Source organism: Macaca mulatta, chromosome 20, assembly GCF_049350105.2.
Source record: "Macaca mulatta isolate MMU2019108-1 chromosome 20, T2T-MMU8v2.0, whole genome shotgun sequence".
Classification (NCBI taxonomy): domain Eukaryota; kingdom Metazoa; phylum Chordata; class Mammalia; order Primates; family Cercopithecidae; genus Macaca; species Macaca mulatta.
Window position 1 is genome coordinate 66,913,740 of NC_133425.1, and position 23,185 is coordinate 66,936,924.

The 23,185-nt window shown below is 48.5% G+C and overlaps 1 protein-coding gene and 1 long non-coding RNA gene across 5 annotated transcripts in view; one reads left to right on the top strand and one right to left on the bottom strand.

The window, feature by feature from the left end:
* The window catches only part of ZFHX3 (zinc finger homeobox 3), a 1,113,461-nt gene that overhangs the window by 918,392 nt on the left and 171,884 nt on the right, over positions 1–23,185 (top strand). For all 4 annotated transcript variants that reach the window (XM_077984470.1, XM_077984468.1, XM_028841442.2 and 1 more), the window contains one exon: positions 19,152–21,919. In XM_077984470.1, the coding sequence (XP_077840596.1) occupies positions 19,201–21,919 (2,719 nt within the window). In that variant the 5' untranslated portion in view covers positions 19,152–19,200. The remainder of the gene's footprint in view (positions 1–19,151; positions 21,920–23,185) is intronic.
* LOC144337713 (uncharacterized) lies at positions 10,544–14,043 on the bottom strand. Its single transcript, XR_013411146.1, has 2 exons — positions 11,420–14,043; positions 10,544–11,034 (listed from the first exon to the last, which is right to left on the bottom strand). It is a non-coding gene; the product is annotated as an uncharacterized LOC144337713 (long non-coding RNA).

Genomic DNA, 23,185 nt, shown 5'->3' on the forward strand with positions numbered 1-23,185 from the left:
TCTTGTTTGTTGACATTTGGAAGGGGATCCCAAGGGGCTGTGGAGATGGGTTGTAAGGATGTTTATTCTGCATCCCTGGAAGACTTCGCTGTAATCCATAGAGAAGCACCGAGGTGCCCTGTTCGTTCAGAGAGTCCAACGATGTCCCCCACCCCCGGCCAGTGCTCTCCCAGGCCAGCAGCATGGCATTGGTCTTCTGTTTTTCTGGGAGGAGAGCACTTCCAAATCCTCTGGACAGTGTGGACACAGCCCGGAGGAAGGCAAGGCCTCGGTGGGGCACGGGCAGGGGGGAAGTGGGGGTCCTGGGTGTGGCTGGGAAGTTGAGGCTCATGGCCTGCAAGTTTTCTTCTAATGGAATTTCCCATCACTTACTGCCCTGCTGATTTCTGATCAATGAAAATGAAATTGCATCACCTCCTCAGAGGCTCCACGTATGCCTGCTGCTTCCAGCTGTGTCAGTTCCGGTAAAATAATCTCATCAGGCGTGCGAGAGGGTAATAGGAAATAAAAATAAAAACCCACAATTAGCAAGAGGCCTTGTAGCTGAGTAACACTTTCCATCCCAGAGCAGAAAGGGCTGGGTCGTGAATACTCAGGACAGAGTTCCTTAGAAAGAAAAACAAATCCCAGGCTGGGCGCGGTGGCTCACGCCTGTAATCCCAGCACTCTGGGAGGATGAGGCGGGCAGGTCACCTGAGGTCAGGAGTTCGAGACCATCCTGGCCAACATGGTGAAACCCCGTTTCTACTAAAAATACAAAAATTAGCTGGGCGTAGTGGTGCGCGCCTGTGATCCCAGCTACTCAGGAGGCTGAGGCAGGGAGAATTGCTTGAACCTGGGACACGGAGGTTGCAGTGAGCTGAGATCGTGCCACTGCACTCCAGCCTGGGCAACAAGAGCGAGACTCTGTCTCATTAAGAAAAAAAAAAATCCCTGGTCCTTTTCTTCTTCCCCTTTTTCTCCTCACTTCCCCTCAATTCCATCTCTCCCCTCCACCCTGGGGTGCAGAGTTTGAAATTGTGCACAGATTTTCATTGCCCCGCTTTTGGGGTCAGTAGAATTTCTGTGTGATATGCACGTGCTGGTGTGGTTTTTGCTTTTTTTTTCTCCCGAGTCCCCTGCAGATAGACACCAAGTGAATCGTAGAGATCCCAGCCCCTCCTCAAGAGCTGTGTGGAGAGTGAATTTTTTTTTTTTCCCACTGACCTATGACAGGGAACTAATAGTTGGGGAACAACTCAAAGCCGAGTGCAGGTTGTACATAGACTTCTCAGAGGTGGTTCATGTTAGTTCCTCAACTTTATGCTTCCATTGTTAAGTACATTAAGAATAAGACTCCCCGCTCTGCAGCATTCCTCATAACGCAGCATGTGTTGTGAGCATGCGACCGTGTAAATGGACACTGGTCATGTGAAAGCTGGGCTGAGCCACCTCCTCGTGGAGTGCAGTGAGTGTGTCAACCTGCCAACCCTCAGCACCTCTTCATAAGACCTGGGGAGGCCAGACGCTGCATCCGGAACATGCTGCTGCTTATGTGTGTGGAGCTTATAAAGTCGCTGGTCCCAGCTTAAAGAGGAACCAAGGCCAAAGAAACCAGGATGGGAATGCAAAGGGCAGGTGAGGAAGTAGGAAACCAGTTGGGTTACCTAAGAGGAGCCAGTAGAAATGAAATCATATCCTTTCTTGTCAACTCGACATCAAAGGAGAAGAAATGCTTGTGTGTAGGCCGGTTCAGCGGTTCTGGCAATTTCTCATCGCCATTTGTGGGATGGCATGCCCTTCATCCCAGAGAAAAACATGTTGGGCTATCAGGAAATGGTCAACCTAAAACATCCCTAAAATGCCTTTGATGGGTGACTCCCATGTGGACTGACGACAAGACCCCCGAGGGGGTTACAATTCCCAGGGGACCGGTGGAGCTGAACTGCGGTCTCGGGGCCTCCGGGTTCCCCAGCACGGCAGGGTCTCAGGGCAGCGGCTCCACTAGTCCAGCCATGTGTTGCTATGGTCAAACCGTGTTTTTAAACACGGTGGACCTCAGTCAGTTCACTGTGACCACACCTTGTTAATAGAAGGACAGATTCTGCCATCAGAGCAGGTAGACTGTGGAATGAGGGGAGCAGTAACCCAGATAATTGTGTTGATAGAGTGAATCCCGGTGGCCACGTGGAGTGCTGAGTCCATTTCTACCTGGTTTCTGATCACTGCCTTCCAGTTCCTTCCTTTGCCTGCCTGGACGCTATTGAGAGCAAGCTCGTAGGAGTCTGTATTGACAGGAGGGCCGCTGTGTATGTTGTAGGCACTCAATAAATATTGTGGCACGCATGAATAAAAATCATTAGAACAGCCAGTGAGTAGTTGGATAAGTATTATGCAGAGGAGCTTAAAACTATGACCACTGGGGCCAGAACCCCAGTAGCCTCTGTGTTATTGAAGTCAAAGAAATAAAGAAATTGGCTCCATTCACCATCCATATTTGATTCCCCGAAACTTACCATGGCTTAACATGGAAATCTTTTGGAACTGCAGGAACAGTTGCCAAAATTTGTTCCAGTGCTGTCCAAGATTAGAACTGCTGGCTGGAAGTTTTGGTGGGATGAGCAGAGCTCTGGGCGTGAAAGAAGAGAGGGTGCAGCTTCAGAAAGAAAACTGAAGTTCTTTATGTTAACATGCATTTTTCATATGTTTGTGTGTTTGCACAAATACGCTTCCCCTCTTTCATCCTAGACACTTAGCAGAGGGTCTTGATCTACATTGATCACATTTTATGACTTGAGCTGGCAATTTCCCCCCTGGGACCAGACCTAACCAGGGTGTTCAGGAAGCCATTAAGGAAAAATATGTAACCACACTCATTCCCAAACTCAATTGTTCCGTCTTAGCAGTGCTCAGATAAGAGTTTTTCAAGCATAATTAATCCAAGTACTATTTAACGTGGCCTTGGTGGTTCCTCTTAGCAGCTGTTGACCCAAACGCAGCATTGGGAGCAGCAAGAGGAGAAAGACCATCTGTGCCATTTTTGCTGAGTTGGTGGGGGTGTAATTATTGCCCACAGTCACTTGGTTCTCTGGGTGGCTTCTGGAAGGTTAAGAAAGTGTGAGCTCTTGGATCCTTACACATTAAGAAGAAATTTTCCTTTGTTATTTTAGCTAATTATCAGGGCCACTCTTTGAAGTGGCCAGCGGTAAGTATGTCTCAATATGGATTTCTTGATTAAAAGTAGCAGTGCAAATAATGGGCTTTGTAATTACTCTGTGGGATGGAGAAGGGGCCATGAAGAATGGGGCATGTGATTTAAGTTTCATGATCCCCTGTCTTCCCCTTGCACACCCCCTCTCTCCTGATTATATTGTATTTTATTTTGTTTGAGACAGAGTCTCACTCTGTCTTCCAGACTGGAGTGCAGTGGCGCGATAGGCTCACTGCAACTTCTGCCTCCTAGGTTCAAGTGATTCTCCTGCCTCAGCCTCCTGAGTTAGCTGGGATCACAGGCGCCTGCCACCATGCCTGGCTAAGTTTTGTATTTTTAGTATAGAGGATGTTTCACTGTGTTGGCCAGGCTGGTCTCGAACTCCTGACCTCCATTGATCTGCCCACCTCGGCCTCCCAAAGTGCTGGGATTACAGGTGTGAGCCACCGCACCCAGCCCTGATAGGGTTTTAAGCTTTGGAATTTGGAAGTCTTTCAGACAAACTCAGAGTGCCAGCAGAATCCATGCCCCTTTCAGTCTGTCTCAGCCCTCGGGTCCTGGTGGTAGTTCCTGCTGCCAGTTCACTTTACCCTAAGAAAGAGAATTGAGATTGGAGCAACTCTCTGGGCCTGTGGGATTTGAGGACTATTCATGATGAAATACTCCTCTCAAGTCTTCAGTCTAGTGCAATGAGTTATTTAGGAGGGAATTCAATGATGGGGTCTATGTGCACAGCATGCCTCCACCAGATAGGAAGTTGGGGGGAAGCTTAGTACACACATCCCAAAGGGGTCTCTCGAGGGTGGCCAGTCAAGGCCTGGGGAAGACCCCGTGTGTGGTTTTGCCTTTGCAATAGGCATGCCCTTTTCATGCCTTTGCTAATGTCTCTACCTCACAGTGGCCATTCCTGCTTTATTGAGTGTCCCTTCGGCTCCCCACTGCTTGAAAAGCTCTTTATGCTAACAAGCCAGGGACATCTGAAGAACTTGCTGTGCCCGTGCTGGTGAGAGGCTGTGTGTGTGTGTGTGTGTATGTGTGTGTGTGTGTGTGTGTGTGTGTGTGTGTGTTCCCCTATTAATGAGCCTCCAAAGGGCAACCTTTGTTTGTTTTGTCATGGTGCCAGTTCCAGAGCCTCGTGCCAGAGCAAGCTGCTGATGGTAAGCCCACCAAGTGGTTTTCTTCCTGCCGAGAGGAAAACACACTCCTTGTTTCAGAGTCATTTTGGAGATAACTGCTGGGGGAAACTTTCCTTTGCCCAAGGCCAGCTCTCACCTCACCCTTACAGGCCTTCCCCATTGTCCTGTGTGTACCATTTGGCAGAGTCATTGCGAGGATGTACCTCTGTCCAGCAGCATTGAATGGGGTTTCCCAGGTGCTCAGGTGCAAAGAAAAGCAGCTGTACTATGTTCTTCATTTGTTCTCACGTAGTTTCGACGTGAATAAAAGAAAACTTAAGGCCCGTGGCTGCTTCTACCTGTATTCCCCAAACTGCCAAGTGCAAAGAATCTGCCCAAGTTCATTTCTCTTGGGTTTGTGCAGCCTTGAACGATAGCAGTGACTTCTGTTCAAATTAGTGTTCTCCTGACTAAGAGCTACCTAACGAGAACTTAGGTACCATAGTAGACTCATCTTTCTGTTGAACTAGTGAACTCGGCTTTGATAGCCCTTCCCAGGAAGCGGAAACCCAGGGGTTTGCTTGCATGTAGTTCGTACCTGATTTTTCCTCCTTCCGAGTAGAATTTTTCTTTTGGAGACAGTCTTACTCTGTCGCCCAGGCTGGAGTGCAGTGGTTTCCATCTCTGCTCACTGCACCCTCCGCCTCCTGGGTTCAAGCAATTCTCATGCCTCAGCTTCCCATGTAACTGGGATTACAGGTGCCCGCCATGACGCCCAGCTAATTTTTGTATTTTTAGTGGGGTTCACCATATTGGCCAGGCTGGTCTCGAACTCCTGACCTCAGATGATCCCCCCCCCCCCGCCTCGGCCTCCCAAAGTGCTGGGATTACAAGTGTGAGCCACCATGCCTGGTCAATAGGTGAGGATTTTATTGGCCAAGTAAAACTTGAGCTTGTGCTTCTTTAAGGATATCCCAGGTTTGGATGAGTGTTGAGGAAGAGAAAGGCTATTCAAAGGGCCTGGGGTTGTGGGAACGGAGCTGATAATGCATAAGAATGCGGAGATGATGGGGAGGAGTCCTCGCTGGGGGGAAGCAACACAGATGGTCGAATGGTAGTGTTGGCGTAGATCTTAGAATGATTTGAAACCACTCTGGAGAGTTTCCGTTTCAATGTGTTTTGGCAGTTAGTTCTTGGATGGGGAAGGATGGGGATGAACATGACATTGGAGAAGCCAGAGTGATCTTTCCTTTCTGTTTTCTGCAAAGATGGCACCAAAAGTTCCTTCCAGAGAGACCAGGGCCAACAGTGGAGGGGCAGTGCCCTTTGGACATGTTGAGCCATGCTGAGTCTTGCTTGGTGGAACACTAGCCACATGCAGACATATTCTGGTCTTCTGAAAGTGTGAGACACATATTCAAGTGCCAAGTCAGGAATGGAAATTTTTGTTTTCGGAGTCAACTCATAATTTCAGTAATTGAAACCACAGAAGTAGTTAAGGTAGCTGATGTACAGAGTTAAGAGCAGAGAGCCAAGGGGGAAGAGTATGATGACGCTTAAATACCTACAGGAGAACAGGGAGGAGAGATGTCTGTGGGTTGAAATGATAAGAGAATTTTATCAAATAAGTGGAAAATATACCCGTGGAGAGCTGTAGGAATGCGGAGAGGACAGTCAATGTGGAGATGACAGAGGTGGGAGGAGGGCCAGAATATGTCAGAAGTGAAGTGGGGGAAGATTTCAAGGAGTAGGGGGAAGCAGTTTTGAAAGGAGGGGAAATTGAAGCTTAAAGTAGAAGAGGAGGAATCATTGACCAAGACCAGAAGGACACTGGTGACTCTGGACCGAGGACAGAAATCTTGGCAACATGGTGTCTTCCCACCCTCCTGGAGCAGACACCCGGCCCTTCAGAGAGCTAGTCCTGTGCTCTGGGCTGGGGCTTGACATCTGTGTGTATTTTTATTGTGCCCCATAGTTGGTTCCATTGCACAACAAAGCTTGAAGATGACTGATGCGGTTTGGCCCTTTATAATCACATAAAGGAGGAGGACCTCACTTGAATACAGGAAAATTGATGTGGAGCAAATGAAGCAGTGGACAGAGTCCACTCGTTGGAAGGAGTTGAGATCTGAAGGGCAGAGAACATCTTCGGAACTGGCAGTCTAAGTAGGTCGGACTCAGTGCTGTCCAGGAGCTCATAGGATGGTGGACTGATAGGAACTCAAGGGGGAGGGATCACCAGTCAAATTCTGCAAAACCCTCTCACTACTCAGAAAAGGAGAACACACACCTGCCATAGAAATAGCAGGCAAGGCCGGGCACAGATGCTCATGCTTGTAATCCCAGCACTTTAGGAGGCTGAGGTGGGTGGATCACCTGAGGTCAGGAGTTCAAGACCAGCCTGGCCAACATGGTGAAACCCTGTCTCTACTAAAACTACAAAAAATTAGCTGGCCGTGATGGTGCACTCCTGTAATCCCAGTTACTTGGGAGGCTGAGGCAGGGGAATTGCCTGAATGCAGGAGGTGGAGGTTGCAGTTAGCTGAGATTGCACCATTGTACTCCAACCTGGGCAACAGGGTGAAACTCCATCTCAAAAAAAAAAAAAAAGAACAGGCAATTCACAAAAGAAATGTAGACTGCCAGTAAATATCCATAGATGGGTTCTGTCTTACAAGTAAAGAATGTGAGTTAAAATGAGATGCCATTTCTTGCCTGCCAAACGGACTTTTTAAAATAACAAAGTAATACCTACTGTTGATAAGGGTGCAGGATAATTGATGCTCACACACCAGTACAAATAGGAGCGGAAAGAACTTTCCTGGGGGACAGTTTGGCATGTTCCAGAGGGCCTTAAATGTTCCTAGCATTTGAGTCAGCAACTCTACGTCCAGAAATGCATCCTAAGGCAATAGAGACAGAACGTCATGAGTAAGAGCCTGGTTTTAGAGCCATAAGGGAGGCTTACCTAGTTTCAAAGGCCGACTAAACTAGCATGCAACTTGGGCAAGGTACTTAACTCTCTAAGCCTCAGTTTCCTTGTCTATGAAATGGGCTGCCGCAAGGATCAAACAAAACAACGTGTTCAGAAAAATCGTGCTCAAAACCATGCTTGATTCAACCAGGTGGACAGTAATGGAGCTACTTGGTTTGTTGTTTGCTTGGTTTGTTGTTGTTGTTGCTGTTTTTATGTGTGTACAAAGATTTAAGGGCCCTTATTGCAAAATGAACAGCAAAATATTGGGAGTTGTTTAAATGTCTAATAATAGCATTTGGTGGAAATTATGCAATGTGTGTAAGATATAGTATCTATATAGCCATTAGTTCTAACTTATGAAGAATATTGAATGGCGTAGGAAAAATTTCATACTAAATTAGGTTAAAAGGGCAGCCTACATGAAGAGCAGTGTGATCCGAGGTAGGGAAGGAAAATCTGTATCTGTAAACATGCAGAGGAAAAAAAGCTGGAAAAACTACCTAGCAGTGGTTCTCTAGCTGGCGGAATTGTCAGTGATTTTAACCTTAGCTGCTGAGTCTTTTTGTACATATCCAACTTTTTAAAATAATGAGCTCTCACAACTTTAATCATAAGACATTATTTAAAATAAATTTGACATCATGAGGTGCCAGATTGAAACTGTAATGGGCCAGATGGCATGTTTTTACATTGTCTCCTAGCTTTTGCCCTACCATCCCAATAGCAAGAATGGAGAGAGAGCAGAAATAGGATCTTGGAGAGGAACTTTGAGGAAATTGGGAGGAGATGAAAAAGTCTTGAGTGCTGGCAAAGGAAACACGTAAGTGTTGGTTATGGTTGGTGTTGGTTTAGCCAGGAAGGTGCCAGGAGATGGGTGAAGATTGCGGTTGTGAGCTGTGGACTTGCTGGGTAGGAGAGGTGAGTTGGTACCATCAGGTAAAGCGATGGTATTTGGTGAAAGGAGGTTCTGCTGCAAATCCGGGAGGGGATCAGTGCTTTATGGTAATTAAATCCAAGTCAGGAGCACCAGTCAAGCCAGTCATGGGCACACGATGCTGGTCTTTCCTGTTCTGGATATGGTGGAAAGGCCTCCACGTGACTCAGGGTGGATACTTATGTACCCAAGTGTGAGATACAGTTACTATAGCTGTTTAAATTGCCCCAATCCCTTTTTTGAAAAAGGCAGAGCATAAATAATAGCTGGTTTGTCTTGCTTTTTATTATTATATTCATGGGTTTGGTTTTGATTCATGGTGGTTGAACTCTGAGTATGTTTACATATATATATATATATAAAAAGTCTTTTTTAATTCCTCTAAGTATACACAGACTGGGTTCCTAGACCTGGCTCTGCTCTCACGATTCCCTACTGTTCCCCTCCACGACTCCATTGTAACCAGAATATCACGGTGGTTGTGGATTCCCTGCAGAATGGGCTGAGCTAGCAGTTTTCACTTCCAGGCTGATTTATGTTCATGCTGGAAATAGCACAGATGTACTTATTAGCAAACATGGAGGCCCACGGCCTGGGCGATTCTCTGGGCCTTCCGGGCAATGGGCTTCCGGCAGCACAAGGCACCTGTTCAAGCACGTGTGTGTTCTCCGACCTGGCCACACTTGCAGAGCAATCCTGAAGGCTGCTGGGAAATTGCTACCAAGCAGATGGAATCACCGGTGTATGACTTAACACGTATTGCCTTCTGTGCAGCAGCAATAGATAAACGCTGTTATTGTAAAAAACACAGAAGGGAACTGGGTATGGTTCTTCAGTGGATTCCAAGCTAAACAGATGCAGGTATTATTTCGTTGACCCTTGAAGGAGGTTTCACCTTCTCTTGGAATCTGGATTGCCTTTGTTTTTTTGTTTTTGTTTTTTTAAGGAGGTGGGGTTAGTGAGGGGATAGTTTCTTCATTGTAGTGTGTTTTTCTCTCTGATATGTTTTAGTCTGGATTTAACAATGCTCACACTCTGGGGGCTGCTGGAGTTCTCCTTTTATCTGAGGGCTGCCCTTATCCATTTACTTAGAATCACTTTTCACAAAGTTAGGGAACTGTGTGAAAGTTCCCTGGGGAACTAGGGAAATCAGCCCACAGTCAGGGTCTTGGGTGTCACGGGGAGATGGCTCAGTACTGTATAACGTGAAGTTCTGCCCAAGTTGGAATGGCCATTTATTTGTCTCCTCCAACTAGAAGGCTCCACCTAGAAGCCTCTCGGCTGGAGGAGGGAAAGACCAGTGTTCAGTTTTTTTCTCTCTACACCTCTCTGTCCTGCCTCACAGCCACTTCCTTTTATGAAGCTCTGCTGGGAACGAATTTCACATTAAGATTTAAGATATATGTCAGGGTAGGTTGACTCTTCATGTATAGTTTTGGGGTTTACTATGTTGAATTTTTACTCTGGACAGTTTCTTTCTCTTTTGACAATTTCAAGTGTACAGGGAAGTTTTAACAGTAGAACAAAGAATTCTCATGTCCTTCTTCTAGACTCCTCCTATGGTAACATTATCTCATATATTTATTCCTGCTATATATATGTGTATGTGTATATATGTATATACTGACACATACGTATACACTCACATATTTTTTCCTAACCCATTTGAAAATCGAGGCATTGTACCCCTTCACCTCTAAATATACCAGTGTATGTTTTTTTTTTTTTTTTTTTTTTTTTTTTTTTGAGACGGAGTCTCACGCTGTTGCCCAGGCTGGAGTGCAGTGGCGCGATCTCGGCTCACTGCAAGCTCCGCCTCCTGGGTTCACGCCATTCTCCTGCCTCAGCCTCCTGAGTAGCTAGGACTACAGGCGCCCGCCACCGCGCCCAGCTAATTTTTTGTATTTTTAGTAGAGACGGGGTTTCACTGTGGTCTCGATCTCCTGACCTTGTGATCTGCCCGCCTCGGCCTCCCAAAGTGCTGGGATTACAGGCTTGAGCCACCGCGCCCGGCCCAGTGTATGTTTTTAAAAACAAAGACATTCTCTTTTATAAACACACTGCGGTTATCAAAATTAGGAAATGAGGCTGGGTGCGGTGGCTCACATCTGTAATCTCAGCACTTTGGGAGGCTGAGGTTGGTGGATCACTGGAGGTCAGGAGTTTGAGACTAGCCTGGCCAACATGGTGAAACCCCGTCTCTACGAAAAATACAAAAAAATTAGCTAGACGTGGTGGTGGGCATCTGTACTCCCAGCTACTCAGGAGGCTGAGGCAGGAGAATTGCTTGAACCTGGGAGGCGGAGGTTGCAGTGAGCCGAGATTGCGCCACTGCACTCCAGCCTGAGTGACAGAGCGAGACTCTGTCTCCACAAAAAAAAAAAAAAAAAAAAAGAAAAAGGAAAATTAACATTCATATGCCACTATTAGCCCATCTACAAAACCTTATTCAGATTTTGTCAGTTGTCCCAATTATGTCCTTTAGAGGAAAAGAGGATCCCAGATTATGTGTAACGTTCATTAATCACGTCTCCTTAGTCTCTTTTAATCTGAAACAGTTTTTCAGTCTGTCTTTCCGTCGCATGGCCCTGACATTTCTAAAGAGCATAGGACATTCTGCAGACTGTCCTCAGTTGCATTTGCGTGATGTTCCCTCATGATTAGATTCCGGTTGTGCATTTTTGACAGGAACACCAGGGAAGGGATGTTGTGTTCCTCTCGGTGTAGCCTACCAGGAGGCACATGACGTCTGTTTGCCTCACTGCTGGTGATGGGAACTCTGATCACTCAATGAAGGTGGTCTCTGCCAGCTTCTCCACTGTGAAGTTGTTGTTGTTTGTTTTTCCTGCTATAATTAAGAAGTGTCCTGTCGGGAGAGACTTTGAGATTGTAAATATCCTGTTAGTATTCAAACTTTTTTTGTTGTTGTTGAGACGGAGTCTTGCTCTGTCGCCCAGGCTGGAGTGCAGTGGTGCCATCTCGGCTCACTGCAGGCTCCGCCTCCCAGGTTCACATCATTCTCCTGCCTCAGCCTCCCACGTAGCTGGGACTACAGGCGCTCGCCACCACGCCCGGCTAATTTTTTTTTGTACTTTTAGTAGCAACGGGGTTTCGCCATGTTAGCCAGGATGGTCTCGATCACCTGGCCTCGTGAGCCACCCGCTTCGGCCTCCCAAAGTGCTGGGATTACAGGCGTGAGCCACCGTGCCCAGAAGTATTCAAACTTTCATCCATTAGTTTGGGTACCCGTTGATTCTTCCCTGAGTGGATGATGATGATGAGGATGATAGTTATCAAATGGTGATTTTCTTACTCTATACCCTTTTTCTACGTTTATTAGTTGAGTTTCTACCCTGTGGAAGAACTTTCCTTTCTCCCACACTTTTTTTTTGTTGTTCTTAAAGTAGGGACTTGGGGATTCTTATGTTGCACATTGGGTTGCAATCCTTTACTGTCACCTAATTTTCTTGCTCACATTGTCCCTGATGCGGCCAGTGGGAGCCCCTCCAACCCGCCCCAGGTCATTTTCATACATCTTCCTTATTCTTTGAGCACAAGTAGATGCTCTGAGCTCATCTTGTACTTTTCCTGCTCCAGCCCAAGTATTGACCGTGTCTCCAAGGAGCCCCAGTTCCATTTCATAGAGAATGGTTACACCAGGCATACCTTAGAGAAAAAAAAAAAGAAAAGGAATGGATACAGGGATCCTCTTTTTTCCTATTTCCCCCATTGTTTTATTAAGCACCTATTACATGTCAGATGTGGAGGACTCAGAGATGAACGGCACAGGGAACCTGATTTCGTGCCACTCACAGCCTTGTAGTGGGGGCAGACAAGCCCACAGATAACACCCGGGAATGAGAAGAATCTTCACCTTTCACAGGCTGCCCGATACAGCTCCCTGGCCACAGCACAATCCCCTTCTCCGTACAATCCCATTCTCCGTTCTTGAAGCCACAGAGTGCAATATTTCACAGCATAAACATTCCATTTGGGAACTGTGATAATCTTGAGAAAGATTTTCATTTATAGTGACCCTGCCTCTCTTTCCTTACAGATTCCCCTCATTGCCCCTAATTGAACTCTGGAACTAGGTGGAAACCACAGAACCAAACTAAGGCAGGGTTTCATATAGCCGAGGATAGCTGTCTTGCCCTGCAACGAGACTTCTCTTTCCTGCACCCTTGAGCTGTGTGTGTGTTCAGCCATGCCGATGAAGCTACAGTTTCTTTGTTGGTGTCTTTCTTAGGAGATTCCCTGCAAGTGGTTTGTTAACATTATTCATGCAGACAGAGAAAGCGATGGGCTGTGGACCTGCTGAGCTCCAACAGGTACAGAGTAGTTCTGTTGCCAGACCCCATTATGGTCTTTGGCCACCATGCCAACCTCGGGCTTCCTCTGAGTTTGTCATCAAGTAAAACCCGTAGATATTTTGTTATTGTTGTTTGCATGAACTCTGAAGACCCCAGGTCTCTTCCATCTTCCATTGGTTTAGCAGATTGCCTGAAATTAAATGTAGGGCTTCATGTTTTTCCTTCTAAAGTTTGGTCCTGTTAGTTTGGGCCTGTCGTTCCAACTCATGGAGATTTTTTTTCTCAGTCTTGATTCCACCATTGAGCATTTTAATTATTCCCTTGAGCTTGGTGTGCTCTGCAAGTGGGCATGCCTGCATGGTCTTGTTCCTCAAGCTGTTGATTTCAATCAGCCGAGTAGGGACAAGACAGAGCCTTGTGGCGTGTCCCGAGACACACGGACCTCTGTGTTGACGCTTAAAGTAATGGCATCATTAGTCGGCTATAAAGTTGGCCACAGTTTATTATCTGAAAGCTGTTTTGCTGTCCTGGATATAAAGAAATGATAAATTTTGTGCTACCTTATTAAGATAAAAAAGCATACTTTACTGTATTTCTCAGATCATTAAGTCTAAGTAAGGATATTTTTGGGTTTATTTTATGTGGGTTTTCTTACTGGACCTACAGCTAATTGCTAATTCCTCAGGATCATCCCCCCACCTAAAATTCTTTTCCAGCAACTGTTGAATCTGTTTGAAAACGATGAAGAACTTGCAGTATATACTTTACAACATATCTTGAAGTATATCCATATCCATTAAGTCACTCTGACATTGTGACTTTCTCCAAAACGATGCACACACATCACTCTTTCCCCTCCACTTGCTTTGTATTACTTTATATTGCTTTTTATTTGAGTGTATTTGTGTGTGGTCTCTCTTCTCCACAAGAATGTAAGCCGAGACCTTTTATCACGGATTCTCTAGCATTGGACACATAGTACATGCTCAGTAAATGCCGAACGAATGAATATGTTTCCTGATCTGTAGGTTCTGGAATCTGCCTTTTGTCCTTCTTTAAAAATCAGGATATTGGACCTACATTTCAGTTCTTTGCAGCAGCTTCTCCTACCTCCTTTATCCTCTCTTGTCTGTCTAAAGATATCCAAGCAAATCAGTCTGCTTCGAACTGTTCCCCTCATCCCCATCACTCTCAAGCAAGAAAAGCGTGTTTGGGTGAGATGCCAGTGTTGTTCTGCATGAGCAGTCCCGGGATCCCATCACCTTAGGACAGTCCCTGGGTGCTTAAAGACTGAGCGTGAATGTGAGATGTAGGGATGTTCTAGTGTTCTCTTTTGAAAATCAGACATTAAAGAAAAACAGGCTGGATGCGGTGGCTCACGCCTGTAATCCCAGCACTTTGGGAGGCCAAGGTGGGCAGATTGCCTGAGCTCAGGAGTTTGAGACCAGCCTGGCCAACACGTTGAAACACTATCTCTACTAAAAATACAAAAAAAAAAAAAGAAAGAAAGGTTAGCCAGACATGGTGACGGTTGCCTGTAGTCCCAGCTACTCAGGAGGCTGAGGCAGGAGAATTGCTTGAGCCCAGGAGGTGGAGGTTGCAGTGAGCTGAGATCGCACCGCTGCACTCCAGCCTGGACGACAAAGGAAAACTGCCTGAGAGCACAGACTCCACACCCATACTGTCTGGTTTGTCAGTTAGGCCATATAACTGTGGGCCACCTCAGTTTTCCCATCTCGAAAATGGGGATAAAGATAGTATCTATTGGCCAGGCATGTGGCTCATGCCTGTAATCCCAGCACTTTGGGAGGCCGAGACGGGTGGACCACGAGGTCAGGAGATCAAGACCATCCTGGCTAACATGGTGAAACCCCATCTCTACTAAAAATACAAAAAATTAGCCAGGTGTGGTGGTGGGCGCCTGTAGTCCTAGCTACTCGGGAGGCTGAGGCAGGAGAGTGGCGTGAACCTGGGAGGTGGAGCTTTCAGCGAGCCAAGATTGCGCCACTGCACTCCAGCTTGGGCGACAGAGCGAGACTCCATCCGAAAAAAAAAAAAAAGTGTCTATCTCCTAGTGTGGGTATGAGGATCAAAGTGATATGCTGTACCTGTGGGTCTTAACACAACGCCTAACTCATTAAGTGATGACTTCCATTATGATTTTCAATTTTGTTTTCCTTTTTTTTTTTTTTTTTTAAAGAGACTGAGTCTTGTTTTTGTCACCCAGGCTGGAGTGCAGTGGCCTGATCATAGCTCACTGCAGCCTTGAACTCTTGGGCTCCAGCAATCCTCCTGTCTCAATGATGGTTTTAATTTTACAGAGCTTTGAGAAATAAAGGCACAAAGGAGGAAATGAAGTCACCCATAACCTCATTCCCTGGAATTCACCATTGTAAAAATTGTAATATAAGTCTCTCCTATTTTCCTCTACATAATACCTATATGTGCTTTGCTCATTCAGCATCTGTATGATGATTTTCCCATGCTTATAAATAGTTTCTTTAAAGAAAGCATCTTTATAACAACATATGGAGCTCTGTGCACTGTAATTTATTTAGGGTCTCTGTTTTTGCCTAAATTTTTCCTCTTTTTTTTTCTGTTATAAATGCTGTGATGAATAAACCTAAATCTCCACGCATTGCTTAGGTTGTTTCCTTAGGATGAATTCCTAGAACGGGGAATTGTCGAGTCAAGGGGGAGGGATGTGCATTTTTGAGGCCTTCAGTGTATGCTGCCTGGTCACCTGTAGGAAGGCGGTACTCACTTCCTCTCCCTCCGGCAGAGCAGGGCATCACCCAGGGAAACAGGCATCCTTGCCTGCTGGCTGATGTCTCTTGAGTGATCCCGCATGGGACATTCTTGGAAGCAACAGTTTCTCACTGCCTCTGTTCTTTGTTTTTCCTCCCTTCCCCTTTGTTTCCCTTCTTGGTTTCCTACCAGACAGCCTCTTGTGAAAGGACTGCCTAATTAACCCTGTGCTAATTAACAATTTAAAATTACACGGTGCGACTGTTCATGTTTAATTCTCCGGGAGCTGGAGCAACAGCAGGAGCCCCTCCCCTTCGTCATAACCGCACCCCTGCCACCCCAGCTTCCCTGAAACTGTTGCATTTTACCCAGTCCTGCCTCCTTAAGGGAACAGGATAAAACTGTCGTAAGCACGTTTTTAAAGAGGGAGATGAACGTTTTGATTAATAGGGAGTTACAGGGTAACAGGGTAGAGTTTTATCCTTTTAAACAATCTTTGAAAAGTAAAGATTGACATTTGCAAAGATGCAGTGGGCTTTACAGGTGGTTCCAAGGGAGCTTGGAAGATGAGCAGGGGTTGGGGGGTGCTTGATGAAGGTGCTGGAATTCTTCTGTACAAGATTACCTTTCAAATGGCAGATTTAAGTGCTAAGCAGAGAGTGAGCAAGCTAGGTCATTCCTATATCTTCCCTTTAACTTTCTCATTGGAGAGATGTGCTCTATTAAAATCTAACTGAATTCTTAAAGCCCATATGTTTAGTGCAACATTGGGGGTTGTGAGTAGAATACCTGGACATTTTATAGAGGGAGTTCTGGGTGCCACCAGCAGAGAAGCGGGCTGCAGGAAGGGAGGAGGGGTGTGAACCTGTACGAGCTGGCCCTGGCACTAGGGAAGCACTGGGAAGGGGCACAGAGCCTGAAGAGAGGTATGCGTGTCGGGCTGGTGGGGCTGCTTGGAAAAGCGCGAGGACCCACTGGGTTCCCAGGCTGCCCTCTGTAACTGAAGATCATTGATTTTACGGGAAACCGTGTTTACAGACAGAGTGCTGATCGACCTGCCGAGTTGACTTCTGCCTCCTTAAGTAAGAACTACCTGTTTCTTATTGACTGGCTGATAAACAGAGCGAGAGAGAGACAGCCGGGTGTGGGGGGGAGTGGCAGATGCCCCAAGACCCTTGAACCGCAGGATGGGGCCGGTTGGAGAGGCTTCCTTATCTCTGTGCGCAGGTCCCCGTCTTCTCCATCTCCATCCCTGCACCTCCCAGGGACCACAGGGAGTCTAAGACTGACCTTCCCTGGTTACCTAGCAATACGGGTACCAAGGACAGAAGAGCTGTGCTTGGTACCTGTATTGGTGAAGATGGAGTGAAGTAGAGTGTCTTAAGTTTAACGCACGGTCCCTGAGGATGGTGTGAAAATGCAGATTCTGATGGGGCAGGAGGAGAGAGTGCATGTGTCTTAAGCTCCCCGGAGAGGATAGTGCTTCAAGTCCATGAACCACGCTTTGTTTGGCAACGGGCCTGCTTGTCGCAGCCGGTACACATGGGAAGGAGGCCCAGAGGAGGTAGCTTGGGTCCTGCAGTCGGTTCCTCCTCTCCCACCCGTGTCCTCATGGCTGCTGCTCCCCATGAATGGGTGGGCTCTAGTGTCACCACCACAGGGTCACCAACCACCATCATAGGTGGGTACGGTGTCATTCTTTCCTGACATCTTCTGCTTTGCAGTAGAAAACAAAGTAAGGGAGGTTTTAAAAGTCCCAGCCCCTTGGCTGGATACTTTGTGGAAGAGGAGGAGGAATAAGAGGAGAACAGAGCAAGAGAAGCCCACCAATTAATTGGTAAACGCTTGCAGGTTTCTCTGGCCCAGCCCAGGCTGGAGAGGAGATTGGCTTTGCTGTCGATAAACAAGTCCCTGGTGCAGCATCAAAGCTGTTCTCCTTTATCAATCGTGGCCCCCCCCTTCCCGCATGTTCCTGTAACTTACCAAGCATTTATGACATTGATTTTACAATCGGGCTGTTAACCCTCCCGCCCCTTCAGGCCTGCCAACCTTTTTGGCCCAAGCTGTCAATCAGATGTCGTCCAGCCAATCAGAAGCATCCCTAAGAAGAGTGACCCTGTAGTCTCACCTGTATCCCGGCTCAACCTTGTGAGGAAGTCCCATTGCGTTTGCTGTTTGGTTTGATTTAGTGTAGTCGTCTCTGTTTAAAATGAATATGTCCTTTCTAAGGCGCATGGAACTTTGCGGTTGCAAAATCTGAGGTTATAAACGGAGAGATGGGGTGTGTGTTTGCATGTGTGTATTAGACACATCATCGCTTTAGTCTTCCAAAAAGTTATTTCTCCCTGAGACTTGTGGTAAACCTGCCGTCCCCATCTTTTCCCGAGGGGGAGCTGTTGACTCATTGTGCAGTCAATAATCAAGAACTGAAAAAAAGATTGGGAAGATAGGGGCTGTCGGGGAGGGAAGTAAGATCAAACCTGGCCGAAACCTTCACCAGCTGGCTATGAATGAGATGGTGGGTGGAGAAGCGGCCACATGTTCTCCAGGAGGAGCTGCAGGGGAATGGTGGCTGGGGACCTACGGGCGAAGGATCAAGGCTCTGCGAGGTGCTGAGCTGCCTGTAGGAGCAGGGCCAGACGGAATAATCACCCCTGCGATGATATTACCGCAGGAGCAGAGTGGCGGCGATCTGATGCCTTCCTCCCCAGGGACGTGAGGTCTCAGAGGGCACATTCAGCTCAGTGGCACTTTGGAGTCGGAAATGGAAAAGCCCCAGGGCTGAATGACAGCTGGTTGGGTAGCGACTAATAACTAAGAGGCAGGTGTGGAGCTGGGGCTTGCCGAGCCCAGCTGCCGTCTCGGCTTGCCACTCAGATCCTTGATAGCAAAAACCACCAAGCACGTGGGGAACGCACTCCCTCCAGCCAGGGCCAGATAGAAGCTGCTGGAGGGGGTGTTGGCAGATCCAGAGTCTGGTCCATTCCTGCTGGAAATACCAAGCTCACGTTTTGCACCTATGTAGTTTTAGTCTGAAGTCAGCTGAGTCACAGGCCAGGGAGCTTGACTGGTATGGGTGGAGGAGACAGGAATCTGGGGACCCATCTTCTCTTCTGTTTCACAGTGGTCAGATTAGCACTGAGCCAGTTTTTAGATTCAAGCCCCTCAGTTTTAGTGCTTATAAAATGGGACTGATGCCTCCCAGACCTGCAGAGGACTTTGCGGAGCGCGTCTAGTGCTGCACGCCTGCCCTGTGAACCTCAGGTTCCTCACCCACCTTCTTTGAACTTCTGCAACTAGAACCACGGTCAGTAAAAGCCACGGCAACTTTTCTAAATCCATGAGCGTATCCCACGCTACCGTCGTTTTTCCGGGAACATTGAACCTTCCTCTTCTCAGCCCTCCTCTGTATTCCCCTGAGCCACAGACAGTGCGGGGAGCTGATGCTGACTGTGTGAGTTGTCCAGAAGTGGTAGGGCTGTGGCTGTGACCTTGTGGGGGGGCTGGAGAGATGATGCGTCTGTTCTCCACTGTGGCCTATCGAAGCTATGCTGGCAAAGAATGGATATTCCTGCTCGTCTTCAGGGGCAGAGCAGTGACAATTCGAAGTCGAAGAGGCCTGCTCCCGGCCTTCTTTCCCCATGTCCCTTGCTCAGGCTGTTGACCCGGCCGCGCCACCCCTGTGTGCTGGACCGTGCGGGGCAGTGTCCCCAGGCCCGCCCTCTGTCCGGTGTCTCCGTGTTGTGGGTGTTGTGGACAGAAGCCTCTTAGAGCGCTCCGTGCGGTGGGACCTCAGCCTCGGCCCTCCTAACCTCTTTCCTTTCTCTCTCTCTTTCCCCTCTCTCCCTCCTCCCCCCTTGCCTCCGCCCTTCAGGTCCGATCCTCCGTACTGGGTGCAATGAAAGCTCCACGCAGGCCTTACCATGGAAGGCTGTGACTCGCCCGTCGTCTCGGGGAAGGACAATGGGTGCGGTATCCCTCAGCACCAGCAATGGACTGAACTCAACAGCACCCACCTCCCTGACAAACCCAGTAGCATGGAGCAGTCCACAGGCGAGAGCCACGGGCCCTTGGACAGCCTGAGGGCCCCCTTCAATGAGCGCCTTGCGGAGAGCACCGCGTCGGCCGGGCCCCCCGCCGAGCCCGCCAGCAAGGAGGTCACCTGCAACGAATGTTCGGCTTCCTTTGCCAGCCTCCAGACCTACATGGAGCACCACTGCCCCAGCACGCGCCCCCCGCCGCCCCTGAGAGAGGAGAGCGCCAGCGACACCGGTGAGGAGGGGGACGAGGAGAGTGACGTGGAGAACCTGGCCGGGGAGATCGTCTACCAGCCGGACGGCTCCGCGTACATTGTGGAGAGCCTGAGCCAGCTGACCCAGGGCGGGGGCGCCTGTGGGAGTGGCAGCGGCAGTGGGCCTCTCCCCTCGCTTTTCCTGAACTCTCTCCCTGGCGTGGGGGGCAAGCAAGGGGACCCCTCGTGTGCTGCACCCGTGTACCCGCAGATCATCAACACTTTCCACATAGCCTCATCCTTCGGGAAATGGTTTGAGGGCCCAGACCAGGCTTTCCCGAATACCTCAGCCCTGGCGGGGCTCAGCCCCGTCCTGCACAGCTTCCGCGTGTTCGACGTGCGACACAAAAGCAACAAGGATTACCTGAACAGCGACGGCTCTGCCAAAAGCTCCTGCGTATCCAAAGATGTTCCTAACAATGTGGACCTGTCCAAATTCGATGGCTTTGTGCTCTACGGCAAGAGGAAGCCCATCCTGATGTGTTTCTTGTGCAAACTCTCCTTCGGGTACGTCCGTTCGTTTGTGACCCACGCGGTGCATGACCATCGAATGACCCTGAGCGAAGACGAGCGGAAAATTCTTAGCAATAAGAACATCTCCGCTATCATCCAAGGGATCGGCAAAGACAAGGAACCCCTTGTAAGTTTTCTGGAACCAAAAAACAAGAACTTTCAACACCCTTTAGTTTCCACAGCTAACCTCATAGGCCCCGGACACAGTTTTTATGGTAAATTTAGTGGCATTCGAATGGAAGGGGAGGAAGCTCTCCCAGCCGGCTCCGCCGCTGGCCCCGAGCAGCCCCAGGCTGGTCTCTTGACCCCCAGCACCCTGTTGAACCTTGGCGGGCTCACCAGCTCGGTCCTGAAGACCCCCATTACCTCAGTCCCCCTGGGGCCTCTGGCTTCCAGTCCTACCAAATCCTCAGAGGGCAAGGACTCCGGGGCGGCGGAAGGAGAGAAGCAGGAAGTGGGCGACGGGGATTGCTTCTCGGAGAAAGTAGAGCCAGCCGAAGAGGAGGCGGAGGAGGAAGAGGAGGAGGAAGAGGCGGAGGAGGAGGAGGAAGAAGAGGAGGAGGAAGAAGAGGAGGAGGAAGACGAGGGTTGCAAAGGACTCTTTCCAAGCGAGTTGGATGAGGAACTGGAGGACAGGCCTCACGAGGAGCCTGGGGCCGCAGCAGGTAGTAGCAGCAAAAAGGACCTTGCTCTCTCAAACCAAAGCATTTCTAACTCCCCCTTAATGCCTAACGTGCTCCAGACGCTGTCGAGGGGCACAGCTTCTACTAGTTCTAATTCTGCTTCTTCCTTTGTTGTCTTTGATGGTGCGAACAGGAGGAATCGTTTAAGCTTTAACAGTGAGGGCGTCAGGGCCAATGTGGCAGAGGGCGGCAGGAGGCTGGACTTCGCTGACGAAAGTGCCAATAAAGACAATGCCACAGCACCAGAACCAAATGAAAGCACAGAGGGCGACGATGGGGGCTTCGTTCCCCATCACCAGCACGCTGGCTCCCTCTGCGAGCTTGGGGTTGGGGAGTGCCCCTCGGGGAGTGGCGTGGAGTGCCCCAAATGCGACACGGTCCTGGGCTCCTCCCGCTCGCTGGGTGGTCATATGACCATGATGCATTCTCGTAACTCGTGTAAGACACTCAAGTGCCCCAAGTGCAACTGGCACTATAAGTACCAGCAGACCCTGGAGGCACACATGAAGGAGAAGCACCCGGAGCCGGGGGGCTCCTGCGTCTACTGCAAAAGCGGGCAGCCCCACCCCCGGCTGGCACGAGGCGAGAGCTACACGTGTGGTTACAAGCCTTTCCGCTGCGAGGTGTGTAACTACTCCACAACTACCAAAGGCAACCTCAGTATTCATATGCAGTCCGACAAGCATCTCAACAACATGCAGAACCTGCAGAACGGAGGGGGGGAGCAGGTCTTCAGCCACACTGCCGGGGCGGCGGCGGCAGCGGCGGCTGCGGCGGCGGCAGCGGCCAATATCAGTAGCTCCTGCGGGGCCCCCTCGCCCACCAAACCAAAAACCAAACCCACCTGGCGGTGCGAGGTGTGTGATTATGAGACCAACGTGGCCAGGAACCTCCGCATTCACATGACCAGTGAGAAGCACATGCATAACATGATGTTACTGCAGCAGAACATGACCCAGATCCAACACAACCGCCACCTGGGCCTCGGCAGCCTGCCCTCGCCCGCCGAGGCCGAGCTCTACCAATACTACCTGGCCCAGAACATGAACCTGCCCAACCTGAAGATGGACAGTGCTGCCTCCGACGCCCAGTTCATGATGAGCGGATTCCAGCTGGATCCCGCGGGGCCCATGGCCGCCATGACGCCTGCTCTAGGTGAGGATGACTACGTGTTTGTCTGTTTTCATGATAGGAATTTAACCAGGGAGAATGGTGAATAGGGTGAGATAGTCCTGTGGATTCAGTTGACTCTGGTCTTCTTGAGTGGTTTTTGTGTAAACTGGATTGTCTTACAGTCAAGTATTTATTCTCAAGAATCCCTTGAACTCTGTGTGTGCATATGGAAAAGTTTATGCATTCAAGAGAGATACGATTGTACTCTGGCTACATGGGGCCGGGATTAAAATGTGAGTGTTTCCTCTAGTTTTCTGTTCCCATTCTGTCTTTCTCTGTCTCTTTTTTCAATTTGAAAAATCACTATAATCACCCAAAACCTTGGGGTTTCATCAGATATTTACTGAAACTTACAGGAAACTATAGCTGAGGCAGTCATCTCAATAAGAGGACTAGGGACAGTTATCTCTATGATTTAAATAGAGACAATCATCTCAATAATAGGAATTTGGAATAGGAATTGGAATAACATATGTATGTTATTCATATGGCCAAAGGCTGATTCTTTGCGGAGCTGGGAGCCGCCCAGAGAGACTCCACAAGGTTCTCTGTATATTTATGAGGATCTCGATGAAAGAGATGTGATTTTTTTTTTCTTATTTTCGATGAGTACTTGGTGATTAGAATAGTTGGGAATTAATTGGGAATTGAATTGCCCCAGTGGCACTGTTGTGAGGGGTGTGAGAGATGAATAAAAAGTAAGTTGTAAACATTGTCCATGGAGGAAAGTTAACTGTTAATAGCAGTTAGATCCTGGTTAGCAGAGCCTTTGTTGCCGGAAAGAATGACCTCTGCTTTAGAGAAACTGATTTGGCTCTGTCCAGGCTCCCAGTCTTACCAATGAGCTTACCATTATCTAGAATAGGACGGATTTGGGTGCTGAAAACTTTGAGTTTTTACGTAGAACGAACCACAGCCACTTTGAGGATAGCTGCTGCCGCCAAAACAATCTACAGATGGGTTTCATGAGAACCCTTTGATAGCTGGGCCATTCATGCCTCCACCCTGTATGCCTCAAACAGGATCCTGCCTGCGCCACATCCCGTGACCCTGCTAATGGACTTCGTGGGACCAGTGACAACGGCCTGAATTAAGCAATATGCCATTATTGACATGGGAATAGGTTGTTCTTGGCAACAGAGTGTCAGTGAGGACTTTTTTCCGGGATGGCTTAGATGACTGCAGAGCAAGCCTCACCAGTTGGCAGGTGTTTATTTGTGTAGTGTTTTAGTGCTAATTGTTGCCTAT